This window comes from Oryctolagus cuniculus, chromosome 5 (assembly GCF_964237555.1).
Source record: "Oryctolagus cuniculus chromosome 5, mOryCun1.1, whole genome shotgun sequence".
Taxonomy (NCBI): Eukaryota; Metazoa; Chordata; class Mammalia; order Lagomorpha; family Leporidae; genus Oryctolagus; species Oryctolagus cuniculus.
The window spans coordinates 122426228-122441390 of NC_091436.1; the positions used below are offsets into that span (position 1 = coordinate 122426228).

At 41.4% G+C, this 15163-nt stretch overlaps 1 protein-coding gene across 5 annotated transcripts in view; it reads right to left on the minus strand.

The window, feature by feature from the left end:
• Positions 1-8061: 8061 nt before the first annotated feature.
• LOC100352009 (adhesion G protein-coupled receptor F4) overlaps positions 8062-15163 on the minus strand; it is a 28936-nt gene continuing 21834 nt past the window's right edge. For all 5 annotated transcript variants that reach the window (XM_051854651.2, XM_017345169.3, XM_002714479.5 and 2 more), the window contains 3 exons: positions 14854-14913; positions 12757-12813; positions 8062-9576 (listed from right to left, as the gene is read on the minus strand). In XM_051854651.2, coding sequence (XP_051710611.2) covers positions 12766-12813; positions 14854-14913 — 108 coding nt within the window. In that variant the 3' untranslated portion in view covers positions 8062-9576; positions 12757-12765. The remainder of the gene's footprint in view (positions 9577-12756; positions 12814-14853; positions 14914-15163) is intronic.

Consider the following 15163-nt stretch of genomic DNA (forward strand, 5'->3'; position numbering starts at 1 on the left):
ATCTCACTAAAAAGGCCTTCTAATCCTTTCTCCCTCTCCATGCCTTCAGGAACTCCTAGAACCCGAATGTTGGGTTTTTTAATAGTATCCTGAAGATTTCCGACAATATGTTTCAGATTTCTAATTTCCTCTTCTTTTCTTTGGTCTGACTGTATCCTTTCCTGTTCTCTGTCTTCTAAGTCCGATATTCTCTCTTCTGCTTCACCCATTCTGTTTGTAAGGCTCTCTATTGTGTTTTTCATTTGATCTATTGAATTCTTCACTTCAGTCACTATCACAGTTTCCTGTTGTACTAGTTGTTTCGTTTCATTTTGATTCCTCCTTAATATTTCATTTTCACGAGAGAGATTTTCTATCTTGTCCATTAAGGATTTGTGTAGTTCCAGAATTTGTTTTTGAGAACTTCTTAATGTTCTTATCAATTTTTTGAGATCTGCTTCTTGCATTTCTTCTATGTCATCATCTTCATAATCTTGAATTGGGGTGTCTTTTTCATTTGAGGGCGTCATAGTGACTTCCTTGTTTTTATTACTTCGGTTTTTGCGTATGTTATTTGGCATATTGGAGATATTTGGTTTCTTCACTGTGGTGCTTTTTCTTGTTATACTATGACTCTAGATTAAGTGGACTATCTGTTTTTGATGGAGCCTTAGGGCTTGAGATGGGTGTGGCCTGAGAGCTCTGTTTGGTGTGCCAAAGGTGACACTCCCAGGTTAGGCGTGGTAAATCTCTCTCTCTCTCTCTTTTTTTTTTTGATTCAAAAGGGAAGTAATTCCGCACAGCTGAACGAAGTTGGAGGTAGTTAGCAGGCAAATGATATACCCACAGGAGCCAGAGATTGGAAGCTCTTTCCCAAGATCCCCACAGGGAATCTGTTCGGCCCTCAGAGTGGGCTCAAATTCTCCTTCAGCCTCCCACTGTGTTGCCAAAGTTACGGAATTGTAGCGTCTCTGGAGAGTGCTCACGTGAATTCCGTGAGTTCTCTCCCCCACCGTCTCTTTTTTCACAGTCTCAGTTCAGTAGCACCACAAATTTACTAGGTCCTAATCTCCTGTTAATTCACCCCGCCCAGAGTCAGGTTTTTCTGCTAGGCTCAGGGCCGGTGCAGACCTGAGGTCGCTCTGCTTATGACGTATGTCCAAGATGGCGCCTGCTCTTTGTCTTGCTTGCCCTTGAGAGGTGAGCGGAGAGAGAGAAACCCATGTCCGTACTAGTCACCGTTTTTTCTCTCTCTCTCTCTCTTCCAGTTAGCCTTGTGAACTTCCCCCCCCCGGGGGTCGTTCCCTCTAGTCTCCTCTCTCCGCTTGCCTGCTGGTGTCTCGGGCTATTGAGGTTCGGCTCACCTCGCGTTCCAGCGCTGGTGTGTTGAGTCTGCCGCTGATGTCCCGAACTGTGGGCTCCCACGCTCTCCACGCAGGTCCGCTGTGAGTCACGCGTTCCGGAAGAGTTTCTTCTGCTGTTTCCTCCCCTACTCTTCCTTGAACCTGCAGTATCTCCACTTTTATTAAACTATCTCTCCCCAGACTATCATTGTGCTCCCTTCCTATTCCGCCATCTTCCTTAATTTCTCCCATTATTTCTTTATCCAGTCTTCTGCTGATGGGCATTTGAGTTGGTTCCAGGTCTTAGCTATTGTGAATTGAGCTGCAATAAACATTAAGGTGCAGACAGCTCTTTTATTTGCCAACTTAATTTCCTTTGGGTAAATTCCAAGGAGTGGGATGGCTGGGTTGTATGGTAGGGCTATATTCAGGTTTCTGAGGAATCCCCAGACTGACTTCCATAGTGGCTTTACCAGTATGCATTCCCAACAGTGGGTTAGTGTCCCTTTTCCCCCACATCCTCGCCAGCATCTGTTGTTGGTAGATTTCTGCATGTGAGCCATTCTAACCGGGGTGAGGTGAAACCTCATTGTGGTTTTGATTTGCATTTCCCTGATTGCTAGTGATCCTGAACATTTTTTCATGTGCCTGTTGGCCATTTGGATTTCCTTGTTTGAAAGATGTCTGTTGAGGTCCTGGGCCCATCTCTTAAGTGGGTTGTTTGTCTTGTTGTTGTGGAGTATCTTGATCTCTTTGTAGATTCTGGTTATTAATCCTTTATCGGTTGCATAGTTTGCAAATATTTTTTCCCATTCTTTTGGTTGCCTCTTCACGTTCCTGACTGTTTCTTTTGCAGTACAGAAACTTCTCAATTTGATGCAATCCCAATAGTTGATTTTGGCTTTGACTGCCTGTGCCTCCATAGTCTTTTCCAAGAAGTCTTTGCCTGTGCCTATATCTTGCAGGGTTTCTCTGATGTTCTCTAATAATTTGATGGTGTTGAGTCATAGATTTAGATATTTAATGCATGTTGAGTGGATTTCTGTGTAAGATGTAAGGTAGGGGTCTTGCTTCATCCTTCTGCACGTGGAAATCCAGTTTTCCCATCACCATTTATTGAATAGACTGTCCTTGCTCCAGGAGTTGGTTTTAGATCCTTGATCAAATATAAGTTGGCTGAACAGGAGTCACTGTGCACTTACTTCTCATGTAGGATCTCTGTCCTTAATGTGTTGTCCAATGTGAATTAATGCTATAACTAGTACTCAAATAGTATTTTACACTTTATGTTCTGTGTGGGTGCAAACTGTTGAAATCTTTACTTAATATTTACTAAATTGTTCTTCTGTATATAATATAAAGAGAATTGAAAATGAATCTTGATGTGAATGGAATGGGAGAGGGAGCAAGAGTTGGGAGGGTTGCAGGTGGGAGGGAAGATATGGTGGGGGGAAAGCCATTGTAATCCATAAGCTGTACTTTGGCAATTTATATTTACTAAATAAAAATTTAAACAAAAAACAAATATAAGTTGGCTGTAGATGTTTGGATTGATTTCTGGTGTTTCTATTCTGTTCCATTGGTCTATCCATCTGTTTCTGTACCAGTACCATGCTGTTTTGATAACAACTTCCCTGTAGTACGTCCTGAAATCTGGTATTGTGATACCTCCGGGTTTGTTTTTGTTGTACAAGATTGCTTTAGCTATTTGAGGTCTCCTGTGTCTCCATATGAATTTCAAAATCATTTTTTCCAGATCTGAAAAGAAGGTCTTTGGTATTTTGATTGGTATCGCATTGAATCTATAAGTTCCTTTTGGGAAAATGGATATTTTGATGATGTTGATTCTTCTAATCCATGAGCATGGAAGATTTTTCCATTTTTTGGTACCCTCTTTTATTTCTTTCTTTAAGATTTTGTAATTTTCATCATAGAGATCTTTAACGTCCTTGGTTAAGTTTATTCCAAGGTATTTGATTGTTTTTGTAGCTGTTGTGAATGGGATTGATCTTAGAAGTTCATTCTCAGCCATGGCATTGCCTATGTATACAAGGCTTTTGACTTTTGTGCATTGATTTTATATCCTGCTACTTTGCAAACTCTTCTATGAGTTCCAATAGTCTCTTAGTAGAGTTCTCTGGGTCCCCTAAATAAAGAATCATATCATCTGCAAAGAGGGATAGTTCGACTTCTTCTTACAATTTGTATTCCTTTAATTTATTTTTCTTGCCTGATGGCTCTGGCTAAAACTTCCAGAACTATGTTGAATAGCAGTGGTGAGAGTGGGCATCTGGTACCAGAGAGTGAGATCTGGTACCAGATCTCAGTGGAAATGCTTCCAACTTTTCCCCATTCACTAGGATGATGGTGGTGGGTTTTTCATAAATTGCTTTGATTGTATTGAGGAATGTTCCTTCTATACCCAGTTTGCTTAGAATTTTCATCATGAAAGGGTGTTGAATTTTATCGAATGCTTTCTCTGCATCTATTGAGATAATCATATGGTTTTTCTTCTGCAGTCTGTTAATGTGGTGTATCACATTGATTGTTTTGCATACATTGAACCATCTCTGCATAACAGGGATAAATCCCACTTGGTCTGGGTGGATGATTTTTCTGATGTGTTGTTGCATTCTATTGACCAGAATTTTATTGAGGATTTTTGCGTCTATGTTCATCAGGGATATTGGTCTATAATTTTCTTTCAGTGCTGCATCTTTTTTCAGACTTAGGGATTAAAGTGATTCTGGCTTCATAGAAAGAATTTGGGAGGATTCCCTCTTTTTTGATTGTTCTGAATAGTTTGAAAAGAATTGGAGTTAGTTCTTCTTTAAATGTCTGGTAGAATTCAGCAGTAAATCCATCTGGTCCTGGGCTTTTCTTTGTTGGGAGGGACTTTATTACTGATTCAATTTCTGTCTCAGTTATGGGTCAGTTTAGGATTTCTGTGTCTTCATGGTTCAATTTAGGTAGGCTGCATGTGTCCAGGAATCTATCCATTTCTTATAGATTTTCCTATTTGCTGGTATACAATTCTTTGTAGTAATTTCTGATGACTCTTTTTATTTCTGTGATGTCTGTTGTTACATTCCCTTTTTCATCTCTGATTTTATTGATTTGGTTCTTTTCTTTTTTTAGTTAGTTGAGCCAATGGTGTGTCAGTTTTGTTTATTTTTTCAAAAATCCTGCTCTTCGCTTTGCTGATCTTTTGTAATGTTTTTCTTGGATTCAATCCTGTTGATTTTTTCTCTAATTTAAATTATTTCTCTTCTCCTACTAGTTTTGGGTCTGGTTTGCTGCAGTTTTTCTAGATCCGTGAGATGCATTGATGGTTCATTTATTTGATGCCTTTCCAATTTCTTGATGTAGGCACCTACTGCTATAAACTTTCCTTCTTAACACTGCTTTTGCTTTATCCCATACATTTTGATATGTTGTGCTGTTATCCTCATTTACTTCCAGAAAGTTTTTGATTTCTGTTTTGATTTCTTCTATGACCCAGTGTTCATTCAGGAGCATGTTGTTCAATCTCCATGTGTTTGCATATGCTCTGGGGATTCCTGAGTTGCTAATTTGCAGCTTCATTCCACTGTGGTCTAAGAAGCTGCATGGTATGATTCTAATTCTTTTGAATTTGCTGAGACTTGCTTTGTGGCCTAGTATGTGGTCAGTCCTATAGTAGATTCCATGTACTGCTGAGAAGAATGTAAATTCTTTAAGTGTAGGATGAAAAGTTCTGTAGATATCTGTTAGATCCATTTGGGCAATAGTGTCGATTAAATTTGCTGTTTCCTTGTTCATCTTCTGTCTGATTGATCTGTCTGTTGCTGAAAGTGGATTATTGAAGTCCAATACTATTGTATTGGAGTCTAAGTCTCCCTTTAAGTCCCTTAACATATCTTTTAAATAAACCAGTACCCTGTAATTAGGTGCATATACATTTATAATATTTATATCTTCCTGGGCCAGCACCATGGCTCACTTAGCTAATCCTCTGCCTGTGGAGCCAGCACCCCAGGTTCTAGTCCCAGTTGGGGTGCTGGATTCTGTCCCAGTTGCTCCTCTTCCAGGCCAGCTCTCTGCTGTGTTCCAGAAAGGCAGTGGAGGATGGCCCAAGTCCTTGGGCCCTGCACCCACATGGGAGACCAGGAGGAAGTACCTGGCTCCTGGCTTTGGATTGGCACAGTGCACTGGCCGTAGCGGCCATTTTGGTGAACCAACGGAAAAAGGAAGATCTTTCTCTCTGTCTCTCTCTCTCTCACTGTCTAACTCTGCCTGTCCAAAAAAAAAAAAAAGTTACATCTTCTTGTTGAATTGACCCCTTAATCACTATGTAGTGCCCCTCTTTGTCTCTCTTAACAGTTTTTGTGTTAAAGTTTATTTTGTTTGATATTAAGATGGCTACACAAGCTCTTTTTTCATTTCTGTAGGCATGGGATATCTTTTTCCAACTTTTCACTTTTAGTCTGCATGTATCTTTGTTGGAAAGATCTGTTTCTTATAAGCAGCAAATAGATGGGTTTTGCTTTTTAATCCATTCAGCCAGTCTGTGTCTTTTAACTGGAGAGTTGAGGCCATTAACATTCAATGCAACTGTTGATAAGTAGTGACTTTGTCCTGCCATTTTCCCAAAGATATTCCTAATATATGATTGAATTTCCTGTGATCTTTTAATGGGAGATTTTCTTCCTTTACCTTCTTTCATATTCATGGCTGTGTTTCTGTGTTTCTGTGCGTAACACATCTTTAAGCATCTTTTGCAGGGCTGGACGAGTGGTGACAAATTATTTCAATATCTGTTTGCTATGAAAGGTCTTTATTTCACCTTTGTTCATAAATGAGAGCTTTGCAGGATATAATAATCTGGGGTGGCAGTTTTTTAAGTACCTGGGCTATATCTCACCATTTCTTCCTAGCCTGTAGGATTTCTGATGAGAAGTCAGCTGTGAGTCTAATTGGAGATCTTCTGAGAGTAATCTGGCGTTTCTTCCTTGCACATTTTAGAATCTTTTCTTTATGTTTCACTGTGGTGAGTTTGATTACAACGTGTCGTGGTGAGTATCTCTTTTGGTCATGTTTACTAGGGGTTCCATGAGCTTCCTGTACTAGGATGTCTCTGTCCTTCTCCAAACCCGGGAAGTTCTCTGCTAGTATCTCACTAAAAAGGCCTTCTAGTCATTTCTTTCTCTCCATGCCTTCAGGAACTCCTGTAACCCAAATGTTGGGTTTTTTAATAGTATCCCGTAGATTCCTAACAATATTTTTTAGATTTCTAATTTCCTCTTCTTTTCTTTGATTTGACTGTATACTTTCCTGTGCTCTCTATTCTAAGTCTGATATTCTCTCTTCTTTCTCACTGATTCTGTATTTAAGGCTCTCAAATGCATTTGTTCTATTGAATTCTTCATTTCATTTTGATTACTCTTCAATATCACAATTTCATGTTCTACTAAATTCCTCATTTCATTTTGATTCCTCCTTAAGATTTCATTTTGATGAGAGAGATTTTCTATCCTGTCCAGTATTGATTTCTGTAGTTCATCAATTTGTTTTTTATAACTTCTGAATGTTCTTATAATAAATTTTTTGAATTCCATATCTTGCATTTCTTCTATCTCATCATCTTCATAATCTTGTATTGGAGCATCATGTTCATTTGGGGGTGTCATAATGTCTTCCTTGTTCTTGTTTCCTCAGTTTCTGCATTTGTTGTTTGGCATTGTGGAGATATTTTTTGGTTTCTTCTTTTTTTTTTTTTTCTCGCTGTGGTAGCCTTTCTTGTTATACTATGACTCTAGATTAAGTGGACTGTCTGCTTTTGGTGAATCTCTAGAGGCTTGTGGTGGGTGTGGCCAGAGAGCTCTGTTCAGTTCTTCAGGGTTAAGGGTGTGCCAAAGGTAACACACCCAGGTTTGGCACGGTAAATCTCTCTCTCTCTCTCTTTCTCTCTCTCTCTCTCTTTTTATTCAGAAGAGAAGTAATTCCACTCAGCTGAGCTCTTCTCCTTGATGGCAATCAGTGCCTGAGTGCTAGAGCTCCAGTGGGTATAATAGTCGTCTGCTCTGTCCCAGGGACCACACAAAGGATCTGTGTAGTCCTCAGTGTAAACTCAGATTCCCCTGCAATATCTCCCACCGAGTTGCCAAGGTTACCAAGTTTTTGGCGTCTCCCACTGAGACTACTCACGTCTCAACCACACCATGAGTTCTCCCACACACCCTCAGTTGTTGTGTTTTGTTTTGTTTTGTTTTTCACAGTCCCAGTTCATAAGCTCCACACATTCACTAGGTCTTTGTTAGGTGAGTGGAGAGAATCGTGTCCGTACCGGTCCCTTTTATTTTTTTTTCTCTCCTCTATTTAGGCTGGTGAAATTTCCCCCATGGGGCTTTAAGCCTCGTTCCCTCTAGGCTCTTCCTGCCTATGTCTTTCTGCCAGTATCTCCAGCAACTGCGGTTTTGCTTCACCTCCCTTTCCAGCATTGGTGTGTAGACTTGGCAGCTGGGGTCCCAAGCCATGAGTGCCCATGCTCCCCAGGTAGGTCCACCGTGTACCACTAGTTCTGGAAGAGTTTCCTCTGCAGTTTTTTCCCTAACTCTTCCCTGAGACTACAGTATCTCCACTTTTATTAAACTATCTTTTCCCAGACTATCAATGCGCTCCTCCCTATTCTGCCATCTTGGAGCTCCTCTAATAATTCAAAATGACTCTTATACTGTTTCTAAACCAATACTACAGCAGATTTTGTTCTTGTAATTATGTTTATTTTTTAAATTTTTAACTGACACAAAATGGTCATATGGATGGTTACCATATAATGCTTTGATATATGTATACATTGTATAATGTTCAATCAGGGTAAACATACCTATCTACCCAAACATTTATTATTTATTATGGTAAAACTTTCAAAATCCTTTCTTCTAGTTGTTTTTAGAGCAATATATTGTCCATTATTATTATTTATAGTCGCAATATATCACCAAAATATCTCACTACTATCTAACTCCAACTTAGTATCTCTCCTAGACTCTGGTAACCACAGTAACACTCACCTTCCATGAGATCAACTGTTGACAGCAGCCCTACAAAGAGGCATTCATCCAGTTTTTCTTGTTTTTTGTCAAGGGGGTGATTAAATTGCTTTTATGACTTTTACTTTATATTGCTTTACTCCCATTCATATGTCCGTCTAGGGCACTACTAAATGCCTTGCTATTTAAAACCAAACTGGTGATAGAGATTTCATTGAGAGGCCCTGAAAGGCAGTCCAAAGTAGTGCTTTTTGCCAAATATTTCTAAGTTCCTTCATTGTGGGCATATGATAGGATTTCATTCTCTAGCCTCCTGCAGGTCTATACAGTGAGTTCAGGTGGACTGAAAATAGAATTGGTACACAAGAATCTTGTGGTACCAGTGAGGAAATTTATCGTGGCACACATGAGCATGTTGTGAAAGTTAAATATATTCATTGTTATTTCTAAAATAACAACATGAATTTTCTTTATTTATAGTGCTTAAAAAAGACATACATGCACACACTCTGTGTGCAGGTACACACAAAACACACAAACAGTAAAACCTACAAGAATATTTTTTCTTTTTCACACATGAGGAAACTAAGATTCTAGAAACTAAATTATTTCATCAATGTCTAACATAGATTAAAATAACAAACACATTAAATAATTCTCAGACTTCTCCTCTGTTCCTTACCTTTAGGGAGCCCACAGGCCATAACTGTCTCCAAAGTAGACTGTTTCTCCTGCCTAGCACTCCCATTGCTATTCTATCCCTACCCCCGAAGTTGGATGGAGCCCCCATTCCCCAAGTGCCCAGAATCTGTGCAAAGAGATGATGATGGAATCATAGAGGTATAGCACCTATATCAGAAAGAAAAGCAGACCAAGTCCAGTAGGAACCCAGTAACCTCAGTCTTGCCAAGGAGACCATAACATTTTGGCAGGTTCATTGTTAATCTTCCCAAGCTTGGCCAGGAAAACAACCTCTTGTACGTCAAGGGTAGGTCAACAGGTCAGTCTATCAGCATTGCTAAAGCCCAGTCATCAAATGCCATCCTCAAACTTTTCTCATCAAATATTTTCACATCAAGAGCTTGGGTGTCACTGCTGGAAGAAGGAAAATGTCTTTCAAGGAAGCATGGCAGTCTCTTCTCAGTCAAGCCTGGCTTCCTTGTCTTCCTCCAGGAGCTCACTCTCAGTCTCATTTGCAGGACATCCTCAAGGAAGGAGGCAACCTGGGCAAAGTGATTGTGATACTTGTTATTGGAAAAAATAATAGCTGGAATTTACTGAAAACTTAATTTGACCCCAACGCGATTCTAGGAGTTTTTTAATGTATTAGCTCATTTATTTCTTTTTTTTAACTTTTATTTAATGAATATAAATTTCCAAAGTACAGCTTATGGATTACAATGGCTTCCCCCCCATAACATCCCTCCCACCCGCAACCCCAAACCATCCTAAGAGGTATGTACTATTATGAACTCCCTTTTACAGATGAGGAAATGGGGCAGAGAGACATAAATGATGTTCCCAGGGTCATACAGAGGGAAGGCCATTTTCCCAGCCATTTTCTCCTATGTCTTTTGTCTTCTCTATGCTGCTCTCTAAACCCTATCATAGCACCTCCTTTGATGCATGAATTTGGTCACTGGCATGATTCTGTCTCTCTGAGTTTACCATTTTACATTGTAAACCCTGTTGCTTGCTTTGTTGTCTTTGCTTATTTTTTTACTGTGGAATGAAGAACTTTGTATCCTTGTAAGTGAATTTCAGGCCTAAAATCAGACATCTACGAAGAACTGAGAGGCTTGCTGGCACCACTGGAATCATACTGCCTTTAAGTCTGTTTATAAAAGACTGCCCTTCATATAAACAGAAGAGGGCGCTGTGCACCTGTGATGCCCCCTCTTCCCTGCCTGGATTTCCTTGCTAGAATCCATAACTGAACCAAATTTCCCACTTTCATACATCTGATGCCCTTTTCTGACCCCCAGACTACTTGACAGAGTGTTGTCAATCCAGTTTCTGGAAACAATCCCGACGATGTCATTGGAATGTGAGGGGTTTCCTCCTACACTAGGAGCCTCAATTCTCTTACAAGTACAGTGCTGATTGCCTGCCCCTTTCTCACCACTGGAATTCTGCCTGCCTCCTGGGACCTGCTCAGTCTTTGATTTTGTGTTCAGGTTGAAGGTCTGAAATAGATTTTCTCTAAGGATTAGCCATGTCCCAGACTATGGCCCTGCTTTATGCTTATCAATCTCCCCAGATGTGCCTGAGTTGAATTCTGCCATAATCCCTGTGCCTGTAGTCCCTCTCCCTACTAACAAACCCCACTTGGTGATGCCTGCTCCCCAATGATCCTTTGAAAATCATTATTGTGAATATTGTAAATTTGCTGTCCCTGTATTCTGTTGCTTTTTGGGTTTCCAATATGGTCTGCCATGATGCCAGCTGCTGTTCCAGTACACTCTTTTTGAAAGATTTATTTTATTTATTTGAAAGAGGTACAGAGAGAGGTAGAAACAGAAAGAGAGGTCATCCATCTGCTGGTTCACTCCCCAGATAGCTGCAACAGCCGGAGCTATGCCGAACCAAAGCCAGGAGCTTCTTCCATGTCTCCCACATGGTACAGGGGCCCAAGGACTTGGGCCATCTTCTACTGCTTTCTCAGGCCACAACAGAGAGCTGTATCAGAAAGGGAGCAGCCAGGACTAGAACCCGCACCAATATGGGATGCCGGCACTTAAGGCCAGGGCTTTAACCCACCATGCCACAGCACCAGCCCCTCCAGTACACTTCTGATACCATAAGTCTTGATGTAAAAAAGCATATACTCCAGTTTTTGGGAAATGGCAATAGTCACATGGCCACCTGTGGAGGATATGCTGAGAAAAATAATGTTTGGTACATTACCTACCCACTGGGTTCAAAAATAGAAGCTAAAAGTTGCAAAATAATTTAGCAAGGAATTCCTGGGGTAATGCATTCCCTCTTCCTTCCTAGACTTCCTCTTAAGGTGGGTCTAAGGTCTTGCATACCTCCCCAAGTCTATAAATAGTATAGTCTCTGATCTCAGTTTCTACAGGTTTTATCCAACTTATATTATGGCCAACCATGTATATTCAACTAGTGGAGATAAGACCTCAACCAGACTTCTCCTTTCTTGAGCGGCTGGATGGAATATCCTAAGGAGGTAGGGTGGAGCCTCCTCTGCCTGAGACAGTCTGATAAACCCAAAACAGGTTGTCATCAAATTGGGACCAGCTGAATTAGTGACTCTCAATTAGTGACAAATCAAGAAATGTTATAATGATACACCACTGTGGAGGAAACCTGCCGACTAGAAATTAGAACAAGCTAGAAGAGTCAACCTTTTTAAAGTTCTAATATAAAAATCTAAATGTGGAGATAATCAATTAATGATAAGGTGCTAGAATTGCACTTTGTTTTCCCAGCACCCCATTCATGTCAGCTAATGTTTACAGAGCCCTAATACTACCTCTCCCTATCCCTGGCACCACGTGCCCATGCTCCACACCAGAACATCAGGTTTGAAGGACCTGTAACATAGGAGATCCCATAAGGGTTCTTCCAACTCACAATGTCTTTGGTTCCATGAGGTTGTTTTAATCCCTTGTTTTGCCCCATTGGTCGTATATGGTCATGACTCAGAAAGGTAAGTAATGTAAAAGAGGATGTGGCTGAAGCCAGATGGTGTTTAATGAAAAGAAATGTCTAAGACTCATCCAGGTCCATGCATAAAGGCCATGAAACCTCTCCCAGACAACACCATTACAAAGGCTGAACAACCCTGCCTATACCTTCATGGTACTTCTCAGGCTTCTGGTTACCTTCTTGTGACTTATTCTGCCCTTCATGACTGCCTACTAGTCTTTTACCCTGGTTTTACTCCTGTAGAAATAAGTCTCATGGGTTGACTGTGAGTAGGCAGCTAATTGGCCACAACCCCACTGACACGCCCATAGGAATGATTCTGGGCCCCATTTCAGTAGAAAGGGGTGGGTCTGTTGCTTTGCTATTTCAATCAATCAAATCTTTCCTCTCATTCATGGGGCTATTGTAAGGGTTAGTATTCACTGATTAGATGATGTTAAGGCATGTGAGCAGTTAAGATAGCACTGTATCTGTGCGATAATAACAGCATCTGCTCAGAGGACAGAAATTAAGAGCATGCTTAAGGTTTAGTCATTTATACTGAGATAACATCAATTTCAAAGAAAGTGTTCATATTTTCATTTGTGTACTTAGCAATGAAGAAATTAGGCCTCCCCATTCCCTTCCCACCTCATTCTAGCATAAGATAGCAAAGAATAGTACATTCCCAAAGGGCACTGAGTGTCTTGATACAACTCACAAGTAAAGTTTATCTTTGAGTTTTTAATACTCACATTTCATTCTTAACGATTCATTAATTTAGATCCATTGGTTGGGCTTAGTGATGCATTCTAAATGGGGGAGAAATAATAGTGGTGACAATGCATACTGCTTTGGATAAAAGACAGATATTTACATTTTTGTGTATGCCTGCCTGGAGATAAACATGAAAATGAAGACATGAAGAAAAGCACGCAAATAGACACTGCTACACAGAATTAAATTATCATATTCCACTTAATTAACATAGTATGCTACCTCATTAGTTTTATGTTCAGTCAAAAAATAGAAACAAAACTTACCAATTAAGTCATGGCATACCATTGACTATAACATATATTTCAATTTGGAATGATAAATTAAAGAAAATGCCTATCTTAAAATTGATCACTATGATATTAAAGGTCATATTCAATCCTAGTTAATTATAGATAAGTGATTATTCCCAGTGTATCCAGAAAGTCTATTTTTAAGAAAGTAGCTCATAATCAGTCTGTTGAACAATTGGTTTTAACTAATCTGGTAATGTTGGCAATTTTAGTGCCTTAAAATACAGAGTGCCAAATCAAAAGACTTCAAGATCTATAAGTACCTGGATACACCAAACCAGAAAAAGTATGGTTTACTGGAAACAGTCATGAACAAGGAGCATGGAAAGATTTTCATGAAGGCCAGCGCCACAGCTCAACAGGCTAATCCTCCGCCTAGTGGCGCCGGCACACCGGGTTCTAGTCCCAGTCGGGGCGCCGGATTCTGTCCCGGTTGCTCCTCTTCCAGGCCAGCTCTCTGCTGTGGCCAGGGAGTGCAGTGGAGGATGGCCCAGGTGCTTGGGCCCTGCACCCCAGGGGAGACCAGGAGAAGCACCTGGCTCCTGCCTTCCGATCAGCGCAGTGCGCCAGCCACAGCGCACCGGCCACAGTGGCCATTGGAGGGTGAACCAACGGCAAAGGAAGACCTTTCTCTCTGTCTCTCTCTCTTTCTCTCACTGTGCACTCTGTCTGTCAAAAAAAAAAAAAATTCATGACATTGGTCCTAGTTGTGATTCTGCTCCTGATCAGCTGGGTGAACTTGAGCACATCTCCTAAGTTCCCTGGACTTCAGTTTCTTACTTGTTAAATGAGTGCGTTGGGCTAAATCTCATTTTTTTTTTTTTTTTTGACAGGCAGAGTGGACAGTGAGAGAGAGAGACAGAGAGAAAGGTCTTCCTTTGCCGTTGGTTCACCCTCCAATGGCCACTGTGGCCGGCGCGCTGTGGCCGGCGCACTGCGCTGATCGGAAGGCAGGAGCCAGGTGCTTCTCCTGGTCTCCCCTGGGGTGCAGGGCCCAAGCACCTGGGCCATCCTCCACTGCACTCCCTGGCCACAGCAGAGAGCTGGCCTGGAAGAGGGGCAACCAGGACAGAATCCGGCGCCCCGACCGGGACTAGAACCCGGTGTGCCGGCGCCGCTAGGCGGAGGATTAGCCTAGTGAGCCGCGACGCCAGCCTAAATCTCATTTTTTTTAATTTATTTTTTTATTTGACAGAGTTAGACAGTGAGAGAGAGAGACAGAGAGAAAGGTCTTCCTTCCATTGGTTCACTCCTCAAATGGCCGCTACGGCCAGAGCTACGTTGATCCGAAGCCAGGAGCCAGGTGCTTCCTCCTGGTCTCCCATGCGGGTACAGGGTTCAAGCACTTGGACCATCCTCCACTGCACTCCCGGGCCATAGTAGAGAGCTGGACTGGAAGAGGAGCAACCGGGACTAGAACCTGGCGCCCATATGGGATGCCGGGGCCGCAGGCAGAGGATTAACCAAGTGAGCCACGGCGCCAGCCCTAAATCTCATTTTTAATTCATCTCTCATTTCCTAGCTCTCACATTCTATGATTCAGTAATCCTGGATTCATGTGGTCCCATCACCACATGTCAAGCTGAAACACACCCTGTAGAAAGTTCTCTGGAAGGGAATATGCTGTTGACCGTCAGTATGGGGGAGGAGCACTCCAGATGTATACAAGGAGGAAACATGTGACTCTTTGCCTATAACAAACCCTGAGATCTAACCTATAATATTTGCATCAGCAAAATGTAGAGGACCACCCAGGGTTGAGACTAAAAGGTAAGTGCTTACCTCTGCTACCCTCGATTTCCCCTTCAGTGATGACATCCTCATCTTCAAGGCGTCTCTTATCTAAAAAGCAGTAACAGTGAGAAATATACAGATGTCAGAGGAAACAGCAGAATCCCCAGGCTCACGGGCATGTCCTGAAACCTTGAGACCTGTAACCTCAGCAAGAGCAACCGCCTGGCAAATAATGACATTTGGATAACACTGGAAGTGTAGTTATAGCTAGATTTAGAATTCTGATTAAAACTATGGCCATGCTTTTGATTCTTTTCACCAGCAATACTCACACACAGCCTCTGTTGACTTGATAAGA